Source organism: Misgurnus anguillicaudatus, chromosome 2 (assembly GCF_027580225.2).
Source record: "Misgurnus anguillicaudatus chromosome 2, ASM2758022v2, whole genome shotgun sequence".
Lineage (NCBI taxonomy): Eukaryota > Metazoa > Chordata > Actinopteri > Cypriniformes > Cobitidae > Misgurnus > Misgurnus anguillicaudatus.
Window position 1 is genome coordinate 26485602 of NC_073338.2, and position 15096 is coordinate 26500697.

Sequence of the window (15096 nt, forward strand, 5' to 3'; positions counted from 1 at the left end):
AGCATGTGGGTCGTGTTCGAGAGTGGGGGGGGGGTGCGTGTTGTAGACGCTTATGTGAGGACGGGCCCTGGGGCGAGCAACACAAAACCAACTGAGGAGAAAAATGCTCTGTTTTTGAGCGGCTTCGTTCCGGACGGCAGTCCCCCAGGACCCAGTTTCTTGCATCATATACTGGAGGATTTGTGCCAGGGACTCTTGTGATGCACCACCGGTTCTGGTCCATGAGACACAGGGTGGTGAGGTAGGAAGTGGCTCATAGCCTTAGAGCTCTTCACCGCTTCCGAGAAATGCTTCGTGATTGTGCCCACCGTGTCACCAAACAGGCCGGATGGACTTGACTGTGCATGGCCACCATGAGTGGTCTTCGTGGCCCTTAGCGTGAAATCCGTAACCATTCTCAGATCCCTGAAGGTATTTAGATCCGTGCTGCCCTCATCCAGAGCCTTAAGCACCTGCGCCTAAAAGATCTGTAGGACCGCCATAGTGTGCAATGCAGACAGAGCCTCTCTCGGCGCGGGTATGCTTTTTCGGACAGGTGTGCTGTCATGAGGCTTCACTACCCTCAAAGCTCCGCCACACCATCCAAGGAAGTGGACAAGGGGCAGAGGTGAGCAGCCACAGCGTCCTTGATGGGGGGAATACACAGGTAGCCTACCTAAGAAAAAAATGGGGGGAGGGGTAGCCCACGCTTTGGTGACTTTCCTCCGAGCATCTGCACGGCTTTGAAGAGAATGCGCACCAGTTCCTTGTAGAAGGATGGCTGTGTGTCTGATGCACCACGTGGAGCCTGGTCCCAGTCTCCATCCAACGCTGTCAGAGACATCTCATCTTCCTCCGCCGGAAACCCAAAGGAAACAGACCTGGTGGCTCCCGGTTCAGGACACAGGCTCTCGGTGACAAACTGAACCGGTTGAGCGAGGGGAGGACGATCACCAGCGGCTCTTTGCCGGCAGTGGGACACTGCAGTAAGAAACCTCCAAGGGCGATGTTAAGCCGGGTCCTGAGCACCTTCATCGGGAGATCCTCACAATAAGGGACACCCTGAGCCAACAATTGCCGCCTTTGGGTGGAGAAGCCCCAAGCAGAGCACACAGAGCTCGTGTGAATTGGGTGGGTCGATCAGACCTCCGCACCACAAGCAGATTTGCGACATCCCGGAACACAGAGAGGGCTGCTTACATTTCAACCTGAATTCAATTTTGCTGCCTATGAAGTCTGTCCTAAAGCATTTCTTGGAGCTGCCATTATGCAGCCAAAGTCATTGTCTCATAAGGCAGCGAGGGAACAAGTCAGCTGTCTAAACTTTCGGATACAGCCTCTCTCTCTCTCTCTCTCTCTCTCTCTTTCTCTCCCTCTCTCTCTCTCTCTCTCTCTCTAATCAAAACAGATACAGAATGGTAAAAGGTCAGAAGACCAAATCATATCCAGCAAGGAAATATTTTTCATCTTATTTACACAAATGTTTTGTTATATCCAGCTGACATTAGCTGGCCATTTCTCAATCCGATGGCTGCAGCCTTCAGAGCTCGCATTTGTAGGCAGCATATGTCATAAAGACCATCTTATTTCAGTATGTTAAATGCATAAATGGGGACTTAAATATGACACAAAGGAATATTAATATAAGCCTTCCTGTTCTCATGTTTTTTCTTTAATATTTTTTTCAAAGACTACACAATAAAACAGTTTTGAACTTGAACGCATGATGCTGTAAATATTATCAGACTTTTAACTTTAAAATTTGTTTTTAACAAAATCTCAGGCTAGTATACGTATTCTCATTACCGAAATAATTAACCTCATTTCCGAAACCTATGTATCATTACCGCAACAGATGCTTATTAAATGTTAATTTCATTAATAGAAGCATAATACTTTGATTTTAAATGCATGTGCAGAATCTCCAAATTATGTTCTTTCAGGTTTGTCATGTCATTTTGAAAATGTGTCAGGTTTCTTCGAAATATATAAAAAAAATAGTTGTAAATTGTGGAAGGTGTTGCGGTATATGAGCTAAATAAAACAAAATAAAAACAACGTTAAATTTAAAATAAATATTATTTCAGAATTTCAATTTACTGTGCATGACTATTAATAATCAATTTTTAAAAATGTGAAAATATATTAGCTTTTCTAACAGTGTTGATGTTTTCTGACTGTTGCGGTAATGAGATTTTTTAGGACTTATTTTTGAAATTATGTTACAAAAAGTGTTAAATGATAAGTAAAAGTTTTTTAAATTAATGTTCCCATATACTTCAGACTTTGTTTCTAATGTCTGGTGGAAAAAAAAGTAAATTTAAGCAATTTTTACATTTTCATGCTTGACATTTTTACAACCAAGTTTTCGTGAGAATCACCCACCTCAACAAATGTGGTTATCCAAAGTGATTTACAAATGAGGGAACATTTTAGAATTTACAAAGCTATAAGCAGGAATAAAGCCAGAGCCAATGTTAGTTTTCTGGATTAAAACAAAGGCAAATTCCAGTAACTTGAAGAGTTTGTTGCCAGCAATAGCAAGGTCAGGGTGCCAGGGGAAAGAAAAATAAATTCAAAACATTCTCCATTTCAGAGCTGCCCAAAACATGGAAAACAATCACTTACCATTAAAAACCTAAAACATGAACTATTTTCACAATACATACCCTGGTTAGGCTGTATGTTTGCCCAACAGCTCTCACAGTGATGTTTGAAATATAGCACGTAAACGGAAACTCAAGCTCTGCTCACATTTTCAAAGTCTAATGATAATAAAAGATAACCATTACAACTTTTTATATACTAAACCATTACATTTTCAAGAGTTTTAAAATAAATACAATATGCAAAACTGTCATAGGCTAAACAGGAAAAAATTTGTAAGTATATTTTATTATTTGCATTAAAGGAATAATTCAGCCAAATATATTCATAATTTACCCCCCTTCATGCCATCCCAGATGTATGTGACTTACAGTATATGTGAACATACAGATCAACTTGGAACACACATACACACAAGAACCAATTCTAAATGATCAGTGTGCCGCCATGTTTGAATTTACCATACTGGTTTTTACATGAATACATGATGTAACCAATAAATATTAAAAAATTTCTTTCACAAACATTTTTTCACTTCAGAAGGTATATAAGGGTATTCAGATGCGAACCCCTGTAATTGCGTCTGACATGTTTTCTTGTAAATGAGCATATTTTTATTAGGCTCTTATGTTTAAGTTTAGTCATTTAACTTAAATGGCAATGAAAAGATTTTTGTAAATTTTATTGGTATTTAACGAAGTTGACTGTCTTTCGCTGCAAAATCCTCTAAGTGCATGCAAGCTTTTATTGGCAAAAACCTCCACTTATAAAAAAAATGCAATTCTGTGGACAAGATATAGTAAACGGTTGTAAAATCACTGAAGATTCAACTATAAACATGGCAAAAGATGAGAATGTAAAAATAAAGTAACTAAACCACACATTAGGGGGCGCTGTGATCCATGTCACTGCAACATTTGGGTTGTATTCATTAGAGGCTGACCTATAGTGGATTTTATCCGTACCAATATAATAGGGCTGTGCAAAAAATCGTCTCAGGCGCGTGTCATCAGTTAAGCCGCGTTCCGTGATTAGAGGTAAATCGCCATCAGCTGCTTTCAGATGGAGCGGCATTTACTACACAGAACCGTAGTTCACAGAGAAGCTAGGAAAAACCGCATAGATTATCGAAGTTGATTTTCCTCGATCATGAACGCGATTTGCCTAGCTTCTTTGTGAACTACAGCTCTGTGTAGTAAATGCCGCTCCATCTGAAAGCAGCTGATGGCGATTTACCTCTAATCACGGAACCGGCTTTACTGATGAAACACGCATGAGAATCGCAGGCAATTTTTTTTTTGCACAGCCCAACTATTTGGTCTGTACTTGCCAATAAACAATTATTCAGATGGATGGATGGATACTGGATAAAAAACATCAAAGAGCAACAGTGCAGAAATGTATTATAAAAGTAATAAAACAACAGTACTGAATCATGAAAATGTGCTAAATGAAATTAATGTATAAATAAAAATATTCATTCATTATTTTAACTCTTTCCCAGCCAGCGTTTTTTTTTTAATTGCCAGCCAGCACCAGCATTTTTTATAATTTTTATAAAAGTTTAATGCCTTTCAGAAATTTTTCTTCATTAAATATATAAACATACAATATCTCAAATGAAAGAACAGACCCTCTGCTTTAAAAAATAGCACCACCTAGTGGATAATAGCAGAAATATGGATTGTTGTAAAAACTTAATGGCGGAGAAAGAGTATTGAGTACTTCTGTGAAATACTCGCACTGTTAACAATGAAATTACACACAAAAAAAATATATTTTGTGCAGTCTTGTACTTGCTTTAAACACTTAATGATTATCTAAACAAAATAACAACTATTGTAGTGATAATAAAAAAGAACTGAAATCAGATTTTGATTTGTTGGATATGTAGTCGACAGCTGCATAAAGTTCACTTTCTTTTGTTAATAATTTAAACATGCAGCTTAGCTGGCTAAATCATGGATAAAAGTAATCAGCTGGATATAAACAAATGCTAATAGATAATAATAATTATGACATTAAACATTTGGGCTAGATTTATCTGCGAGTATTTTTGTGTAACTGAGCGTCGACTGTCAGCCTTGACAACAAACTTATGTTCTTGCTGTTGTTTCTCTGCTAATGCAGCATCTATTTAGCAATTTACTTACTTTATAAGCAACAAACGCACCTCAGAAAAATTATCGGCATGAGTTTTTGCAGATGGCTGATTGTTCCACCAATGAACCATCGGCGCCGATTAATCAGCAAAAACTATTAATTGTAGTACTACCTTTTATATTGAGGTCCATCTACTCATAAGAGACACAAATTTGAATGTCATCCACGGTTGTTTCACATGCCATTGTTCATCCAATTTATCTTCCATGCACTTAGAGGACTTTGCTAAAAAAAAGTGTATTTGAAGCAAAGGCATGTAATGAAGATATAATACACGTCGAGAGCATTTGGTTAATAATATTAGCAAATTTGTGACGGAGGTGGCGATTAGCGGCTTTTGCATCTCCTCATATATTTTAATCCACTTGAGTCATTTGGATTACTTGATGGATGAATGTGTTTTCTGGACCTTCACAATGTTGAGCCCCATATAAGAAGATTCATTATTCATTTGTGTTAAACTGAAAAAAGGAAGTCATATACATCTAGGTTGGCATGAGGGGCGAGTCAGAGAATTTTTTTATATTTGGGTGAACCATTTCTTTTAAGCATTGTTTTTTATTGCCATCCACAGCCCTTTAAGAACTATCCTGTGCTCTTATTGTGTCAACCAGTGAGATAAAACGCACTGACCTAAACCAAGATTATACAAAGAGTCAACTTTCAAAAATGAAAAGTGAGACTTTTAAGAACTCACTCAGATATTGATATAAACAGGCAAGATACTTTCAATTTAGGCCCCTTCTTTTTGCCATGTTTATTTTTCAAACTTCTCTCACTGGATGTTAATGGGGTTTTAAAAACGAAATAACAAAAGAATAAAGATAATGCAAGGGATAAAAAGCCAGTTAATGCGTTATATCACTTCACTCATCCATATCAGCAGTTGCTTCCTGACAGCAAGTTCCTGCCCATTGTGAACATCGTGTAGAAAAGAGAGTTAAAACACATTATGCAACAACTTACTGTACGTCAGAGCTTCATTAAAAACTTTGCTACACACATTTGAATCATCTGTGTGTCTTGGGGCGTGTGACTAAAAACTTGTGGGAATGTTTCTACAGCGTTGATGAAAACTGCAAGACTGACATTAATTTGCTATGAGGAAAGCCACAGATGGGCTCCCCATTAGTAACAGATAAACACAAATAAACTGAGTTCTGCAAAGTACATAACCAGGAATGACAAATTTTTCCGTAAAGGCCTAAAAACGTCAAGCAACTTGTGCAGCATATGGGATGAGACAGGAATGTTATTCCTGTTAAACACGTCTAAGACTGCAAAAGAGTGTTTTCATAGCAAATGCACTTTGAACCTTATGCAAGGTTTTATGACCAGATAGCAACGATAACATTGTGTGTATTCTTTATACTGTACACATCCAGCCATACAACCACAGCTTTTATTTCCCATCAGTTCAGAAGTCACTTGTTTGTCGATTAATGAATGACATTTAAAACAGACATGAACCAGTGAAAACACAAGTAGCCAAAACTGAATAAAGTATAAACTGAAACAACATTGTGTTCAGTTTAAAAGGGAGTTTAAGCTCAAATGGATTATAAATCTAAACAAAAGCGCAGTCGAATCAAGAGAGCGATTTGAGTCTGACTAATGCCTTGACTTTTCTTTTTTGTGTGCTGGTCACACATTCCACCTAGGATACAAAAGCCTTTCACAGTGGAGCCAAGACATACAGGCACCAGAAATGCTTTCACATACTGTAAAATAAACACTTAATGCTGAAATTTCTCACAGTTTTGTTTGCCCGTGATCTAGAAACTTCCCAGTTTTCATTCCTTTAACACTACAAGCTGAGACAAAAGTTTGGAGCAGAAACAACAAACAAAAGCTTTTTTACTGACCTGCCCTTGTAGACATGACTCTCTCATAATAAATCCACTGCACTGTTTGCCCACGATAATGAAAGACTAACACACTTTAGCAGACAATGTTAAAGACTCTCTTTCTCCCTCTCTCTGTAACTCCAAACAGTCTGAGCAAGAGTGCAGTGGAAAGATCACACACAGGCCAATGCGTTTGAAGGGGAGGGGCATTTCCAGGTGTCAATCATAATCACTCAGCCAATCAAGCCCAGCAGATCACAATATTCTCCTCCCCTGCTCAGCTGTTATATTTAGGAGAGCCGGAGATATCTCCAAGGAAAATAAATATCACAAAAGAGATTTCCTTAATATTACAGTTGTTGCTTAGACTTTAATGAAGTTAAAGAGAAATTTGGGTTTTAAAATTTTCCAGACTGAAAACATTCAAAAACAGTGAGAAATTCAAAAACACTGAAAAATGCATAATGGGCCATTGAATTATTCGAAAATAATGCTCACCCAAGGTTGTAATGCTTATCTGTTACACGGCGGGTGCACCTTATTTTCAAATAATTCAAAACACCGAAGTAAATTACTCCACGTATGCCACTGTTACCACAGACATTAATCTCGGGGTTGTTTAAAGGGGACATACTATGAAAATGTGACTTTTCCATGTTTAAGTGCAATAATTGGGTCCCCAGTGCTTTTATCAACATAGAAAATGTGAATAAAATCAACCCAGTAACTTAGTTTTGGTGACCAATTCTCCACAAGCATGTGAAAAAATAGGTTATTGAAATTTGGCTCCCTTGGTGATGTCAGAAGGGGATAATACCGCCCCTTAATCTGCACTATCCAACCATGCAACTGCCATTTAGTACAGAGATCAGCTCATTTGCATTTTAAGTGACACACCCAAAAAAAGGCACATTGCTCACACCTACAAAGTTTTAGCAATTTTAACACAAACATGTTATAATAAATTCCCTATATTGTATTTTGAGCTACAACTTCACATATGTACTCTGGGGGACACCAAATATTTATTTGACATCTTAAAAAAGTCTTGTGAAATGTCCCCTTTAAAACATCTGACAGGTCAGGTGTGTGTTTATTGAAAAATTATTATAGTTTATTATAATATGCATTATAATAAACAAAATATTTTGGTCAGGTATTGGTTTATTTAGATTTTCAGATGTTTATATTTTTAATACACCGAATAAGCATGCAGGTGCATTTGTTTAGCAGACATTTATCCAAAGCAACTTGCAAATTTTATTAGCATGTGATTCCCAAGATCGAACTTATAACCTTTTGCGCTGCTAATGCAATGCTGTACGAGTTCAGCAACAGTAACCTTGGTAGCCTACGTCACCAATACCTATATGGAGTACCTATATTTCTTAACAGGTCTCATCTGATCCACATCTGCAAATGATGCTAAATTGACAAGCATCGTCTTCAAGACCTGAAGCCTCTACGGTCAGGGCCGTAGTTTATCTTTGGACAATTTGTTCTGCTCTCCCAGCAACCGGCAAGCATTTTCTTATAGCATTTTCTCTGCAGAATCAATCTATTTTCCATGATGAGGATTTTCCACTCCACTGTATCTAAATGGATTAATCACAGAAGAACAAGGGCCAGGTGCCGCACTAAAGGACGTCCCGGCACATCCAGTGCTCTGTGGCCAACAACAAAGACGAAGAGGATAGACTTGTAAGGACCATAAATCATTTATATTTTCAATTTTCTGCCCTGTCTGATTTGAGACCTCTGGTCTGTGGAGTCTGTAATAATTACCAAGGCAGGGTGTGCCGGAGCGGCCATACCTTTGCTCAAACGGCAGGCATTGCCATTTATCACAACAGCATACAAACATCTCTGTCTCACACACATACTGTACACCTGTACACACAATGCCAGTTGAACAGTAGACTCTATTGCAAGAGTTGGAGAGAGAGAGAGAGAGAGAGAGAGAGAGAGAGAGAGAGAGAGAGAGAGAGAGAGAGAGAGAATTTAAATATTAATATGAATAAAAACATTATCTAGAAATTAATGGCATGGCATTTCTACTGATACAACTACAAAAAAACATATTTATCACATGCACCATTATAAACCCACCATTTTGAGGCAAGATGATAAAAAAACAACTTAGTCAGTGTGTTATATTTGAACATATTACATGCAAGCACATGCAAATTGTCCTTTACTAAATCTTGTTGGAGGGCTGCAGTAGGCTATACATTCAGTATAGCACTATTGCCCTCTAGTGGACTGCATTCAAATAACAAAAACTTCAATACAAAAAAATGAATGTATATGTGTATCCCTGTATGTGTCTATGAATAAATGTTTCTACAGGAGAGAATGTGTGTCTGGTGTCTGTTTGCTGCTTTATCAATATTTGTATCGCTATCTCATTGGACTCAAATCTATTTTCCTAAAGAGCAACATTTATAACTGGACTCTGAACATGATTATCACCATGTGATATGTTTATTATAGTCTGAGGACTGCAGTACCGCAGTGGCTGTGAAAAGCATGTTTTATTGTTTTAAAGAAAAGAAATGACCTCTTTGTTGAGTATACAGTACTTCTACGCTTAATTCAGTCTTAAAGGGATAGTTCATCCAAAAATGAAAATTCTGTCATCATTTACTCACCGTCATGTTGTTACAAACCTGTATGAGTTTTTTATTTTGATGAACACTAAAGAAGATATTCTGATAAATGATGGTAAGCACACAGCTGATTGTAACCATTGACTTTCATAGTAGGAAAAAAATATTTTGGAAGTATTGTGATAAATGATGAAGAAGATATTTGATGGTACCTATTAAAATCCATCACATTTTTTATTCCTACTATGGAAGACAATGTTTACAATCAGCTGTGTGCTTACCAACATTTATCAAAATATCAACTTTTGTGTTCATCTGGAAAAAAAATACATACAGGTTTAGAACAACATAAGGATGAGATTATAAAGGTTGAAGTGCTCATAAAGCATGAGCACTTTGACCTCGGTGCGCAGTAACATCATCACTCCTGACTACACCACCTCTCGCTCAAACTTCCCTCAATTTTACTGTGCCCGATGTCAACATGCTGCAAACTAAGTGCTCTTCCGCCATACAATATAGTTCTCATTTTTATCTGCTTAAAAAATTGCCACATTTTATTTTGTGCCACTCATGTAGCGTTCTTTAAATAGGGAAAACATGGAAGTGTTTGGTGGCTTCTAAATTAATCCCTGTTTGGATCCTAAGGAATGAATGGGGCTAGGCTAAATGCTAACAGATTCACGACACGCTGTACAAAGATTAAGTGCACACATTTAAAAAAAGATAGGTATGTATTAAAGCAACACTAAAGAGTTTTTTACCTTAAAATAATGTTTCCAAAAAAGTTTTAGTCATTCATCCACTCGAAGCAGGGTGAACGGCACTTTCACATACACTTTGCAGCCTATCGGCCAAAACCGCACTAAAGAAGTTTCCAACCGTCGGGTCGCGGTCCTGTAGTTCGAGTGAAAACTACAAAAACTTGCTTTACGGCAGACCTACAATCCAATCAGAGCCAGGTTTGCTGCAGTAGGCTAAATTATTTACGACAGTGGTAATGGACAATTCCGCTTCTAACCTGTAGGGGGAGCAAAGAGCAAAAACTCTTTAGTGTTGCTTTAATTCGTCTCAGTTGAGATAATAGTAAAATATTGAAAAACTGTGGTGTTTTCCTTTAACTCCTCTCAGCATTGCATTGTGAGCGAATCTTTCAAACATGGTAAGGAGCGTCACATTTCCGGCTGACGTCAGAGGTATTCAGCCCAATCACAAGATTAGATGGCCACACGGCGCTTTTCAGATCAATGAGCTTTGTACAAAATCAATGCGTTTGAGGAAAGCAGGATATGTAGAGCTACAAAAATGTAAGGTATGTGAAAAAATAATGTGTTTTTTACCATAAACCACGCGAACACATTGTATTATACCAAATACGCAAAATAACTTTGTTTTTATCAATGAAACAGGTGCCCTTTAATCACCACACGATGGCAGTATTCAACAGATTCAACGCATTCTCATTCCTCTAGGTATCAGACTGTTCAATAGTATATACATTTTTTGGACCAATTACAAAGCGCTCTACTTCTGTTTTGCACCAACTCACTGAATGACGTGATGAATTGCAAAGACATCTGTAGTGGTTGAATCCCCAGTACGCACAAGTGACGCGCTTCATCCTTTGCGAAGGGATTTCATTTCTTCGTCTCTCACTTTGAACACTTGTCTCTTATCTTACTACACCAAAATGCTTTAAATTGCTTCAAGACTAACGATTTTCTGTCCAGGCTGGAAAGATAACGAGGCAATAATAATTGGATTGTGAATTGGATAATTTTTTTGTTGTGGAATATCTCGCAAGAAAGTATCTTGCAATTAAGACATGGAATTTATAAATACAGATCCGTATTGAGAATTTAGCTTGCATATAGGTTGTTATAAATGTTGGGCACCCCCTGAGCGCAGCACTAAATGGGGAGTCGATGGGGAGACCGTCGTCCCCAAGCTCTCTCTCAGTGGAGAATCAGATGGTCCATGATCACTCAGCATGCATACCTGGCTTAACCGGACCAACTGTTCTTTCAACTGCAGTTGGGATGAAAACGCGACATACTGGGGACTCGAGGCACCAGTCAACATTTTTCCTATTCCAATCTTAATCGGGGTCACCGTCAGCTGCGTTTTCTTCTTCTTTGTAGGTGTAACAGGAAATCTGATGACCATTTTGGTGGTGACAAAATACAAGGACATGCGAACCACCACCAACTTGTACCTCTCCAGCATGGCCTTTTCGGATTTACTCATTTTCCTCTGCATGCCCCTGGACTTGTACAGAATATGGAGGTACCGACCTTGGAATTTCGGCAATGTACTTTGTAAACTCTTTCAGTTTGTCAGCGAGTGCTGCACATACTCCACCATCCTGAACATTACCGCTCTCAGTGTGGAGAGATACTTTGCTATTTGTTTTCCTCTGAAGGCTAAAGTGGTCGTGACCAAGGGTCGCGTGCGAGGAGTCATTTTGGTCCTCTGGATTGTATCCTTCTTTAGTGCAGCACCTGTATTTGTGCTCGTCGGCGTTGAGCATGAAAATGGGACAAACTCGTGGGACACAAACGAATGCAAAGCGACGGAATATGCCATTAGGTCTGGGCTCCTAACTATTATGGTTTGGGTTTCCAGCATCTTTTTCTTTTTGCCTGTGTTCTGTTTAACGGTTTTGTATAGTCTCATCGGCCGAAAGCTCTGGAAGAGAAAAAGAGACACGATTGGAGAAAGCGTTTCTAGTCGAGATAAAAACAACAGACAAACAGTCAAAATGCTGGGTAAGTTTCCGACTTTTACACAATCAGGCAACCTTTTACGCACGAGCGCACGCAGACTTGCACTTGGCACAGAGCAATAGCGTTTCCTATAAAATGCTTTGTCACTTAAATTTTACAGAGTCAATATTAACACATTACATTACAAAACGACATCTTTCTCTTATGAATAATAAACCGTAGTTTTATTTTAGTATTTAAGAAACCATTTGGCACAGTTTTACCACAAATACAAAAATTTTACAATATAGCAAAACTATGTTTTTGTAGTTTCCATGGTTTTACTAAATGAAACAAAAAACATGGTAACTGCCATACAAATCTTTTTGACTAATAATTTGTTGTTTACCCAAACTTTCTATTAAGATGTTTCTTATTTGTTTATATTAAGGCTTAACTGTTGTAGGACATGGGACGGAAACGCCATTTCATTCTGTTAAAATAATATCATTACTCTCTTTGTAGTTGTGGTGGTGTTTGCCTTCGTGCTCTGCTGGCTTCCCTTTCACGTTGGACGCTACCTGATCTCCAAATCTACAGAGATGGGCTCTCCTATCTTATCTGTCATTAGCCAGTACTGCAATCTCATCTCCTTTGTACTCTTTTACCTAAGCGCAGCGATCAATCCTATACTATACAACATCATGTCCAAGAAGTACAGAATGGCAGCTTGTAAACTTTTCGGACTGCACAGTAACCCGAGAAGAAGCGCGTCGATGGTCAAAGGAGAGAGTTCCCCGTGCTGGACAGAGTCCACTGTGAGTTTGTGACTTGACAGACTGTGATCCTTAACGACCATTTCAGACGTCAAACACATCGCCTCAAAAGATCAGGGAGTATTTTAGAAAGATTCATTATATGTTTTACAAACATTTGCTTGTAAATAGGAGATGGATAACTTCAGTTGCCTTAAATATCAATGAAATCTGGAAGACAAAACTGAGCACTGTAGATATTACAGCATCATCTTACTGCACCCAACTAGAGGGATGCAGAGGTAATGCATTCATTTGCTTTCATTCTGTGCCTGAATAATAACATGCTCACTGTTGTGTATGCATTATGTCCTGCTTAACATCAGAAGCAATATTATTACACAACTATACCCAAATGCTTTTGGAAAAAATGAGACTATTGCCTTGGCTCATTACAAAGTGCTTTAAAGACGCCAGAAAAATATTTTTATTTATTTTTAACATTTCATGTGTTTTAAAATGTGTAATTTACTCACATTACATTCATTGAGAAAGACACCTTTAATTTTGCACCATTACAACAACTGTTGTGACTCTATTTGTATTGTCATAAATTGGTGTATCTGTTGTGGAAACAGCATGTTTTCTGTATTAAAAAATTATGTATATAAATAAATATGTGTATATTGTAAAATATGTAAATATACCCATGTTACACTAGAATTCTGTTTGTATTTTCTGTCTGTGTATATACTAAACAGCACTGTTTCAATTCAGTAAGGAACTATTACAAATATATACTTTAATCATCAGCTATATAAATGGCTTTTAAAACTGAATTGATGGCACACATTTGAGACATTGAAGATAAATCTTCCTCAATCCTAAATCAATCGAACTGCATCATTAGAAATCCTGCATTTTTATTTCCAGTGTCTAAATGGTGTTTTATCGATGTTAAAGCAATTTCAGAGAACTCAGGCAAAAGCAAATCACAGAAAAGAATGATATCATAAATCAGCCAGCTCTCCTCATGGGAAAAAAGTGACTCTGCAAAATGAGATTTTCCACCGTGCTTACGTGCCACTCCAGTCTATAATCACCATTAATAAAAATCCTAACCCTGTGTCGGATGAGTCTAAAGGTTGAACTTTCAGTCAGTTTTAAAGAAACCACACTCAACAGTTCTCAAGCAGAATAATACTTTAACCGCTGCAGTAGCCGGTCAGGATTTAATGCTCAAGATGAACAGTGTAGCTCAGTTTGTGGGTTTAATTCACAAGGTGAACACATAGGGGTGATTTTCCAGGCAGGGTTTAGATTAATCCAAGACTTATTTTAGAACATTTAACTAGTTTTTACAAACCTAACAAAAAATCAATACTGGTGTGCATTTTGAGACAAAACTTGAGACAAAACAATGAAACCCATATATGTTGAGGTATGTCAATGTAAGATGTTTTAAAATTAAGGCAGATCAAACATGCATTTTAGTCTGGGACTAGACTTAAGCTCTGTCCAGGAAACCATATAGTGATAAAATGGTAACGCTTTACGATAAGGTTGTTTTTGTTAACATTAGTACATGCCTTAGCTTACATGAACTAACAATGATCAGTATAGTTATATCAATTTAAATGTTAACAGTTACAGCTTTTCATTTGAACAATATATTAGTAAATGCTAAAAATAACACGAGCTAATGCATTTACTAATTTTAACAAAAAAATTCTGTCGAAATTACAATGTTATTGTAGCTGGGTTGCCGGTAATTTACTGTAGATTTAAATTTATTTTATTTACTGACAAGAGTTTGTTCAAAGTTAAATAAATTTTTAATATTAACAAGTCTTAGGGGCCAGTCACACCAAAAGCGCTTTAAACGCTTGCAAACGCAAGGCGTGCCTTTTTTAAAAGCAACCACCGAGTTTCATCGCGCTAAGCAACCACCGAGTCAGCTGTCTTGTCAAACAAATATTAAAGCGTGAGCGCTCTTTTGTTGTTAACTGTCATATTAGCAGAAACTTAGCAGAAAAAGAGGGCGCTTGCTCTGACCTTGTTTGAGGATGAGAGGTGCACAAACACGCAGGAGAGAGTGAGCGAGTGGAGTCCGGTTCTTCAAAGCAACTGTAAACTTCCCTCACCACAACGTAAGGCCCGCCTCTCCCCTCATTCGATTGGACAATGGAAGACGCGAATGACGTCAGGCGCTTCTCCGCTCTCAGCGCTCCTTAAAAAACGCGTGCGCGGCAGGCGGCAAAAAAACCGCAAGGCGCTCGGCGCGCATAAACAGCGCGCAAACGCGCCCTGCCCATAGAATATTATTCAAAAAAGGCGCCTGCAACTGCCATAAACGCTTTTGGTGTTACAAAATAAAACTATACAATAACAGCCTCATGCAAAGCATTCTGGGAACCAGAAATCATCATCA

The 15096-nt window shown here is 38.0% G+C and overlaps 2 protein-coding genes across 2 annotated transcripts in view; one reads left to right on the forward strand and one right to left on the reverse strand.

The window, feature by feature from the left end:
* The window catches only part of pld1a (phospholipase D1a), a 53636-nt gene extending 46863 nt beyond the window's left edge, over positions 1 to 6773 (reverse strand). Inside the window, exon 1 of the mRNA XM_073875590.1 lies at positions 6615 to 6773. The gene's annotated coding sequence lies outside the window, so the exon portion shown is untranslated. The remainder of the gene's footprint in view (positions 1 to 6614) is intronic.
* A 3852-nt stretch (positions 6774 to 10625) lies between these two features.
* Positions 10626 to 14044, forward strand: ghsra (growth hormone secretagogue receptor a). The gene is made up of 2 exons (XM_055202169.2): positions 10626 to 11973; positions 12436 to 14044. The coding sequence occupies exons 1-2, from the start codon at positions 11196 to 11198 to the stop codon at positions 12738 to 12740; spliced, it is 1083 nt and encodes a 360-aa protein (XP_055058144.2). The 5' UTR covers positions 10626 to 11195; the 3' UTR covers positions 12741 to 14044.
* Positions 14045 to 15096: the final 1052 nt, after the last annotated feature.

Excerpts from the sequence above, each read along its gene's own strand:
- ghsra (XM_055202169.2), top strand. The coding sequence starts at position 11,196 with ATGCATACCTGGCTTAACCGGACCAACTGTTCTTTCAACTGCAGTTGG. Across the intron at positions 11,974-12,435 it reads ACAAACAGTCAAAATGCTGG|TTGTGGTGGTGTTTGCCTTC; the intron begins GTAAGTTTCCGA and ends CTCTCTTTGTAG.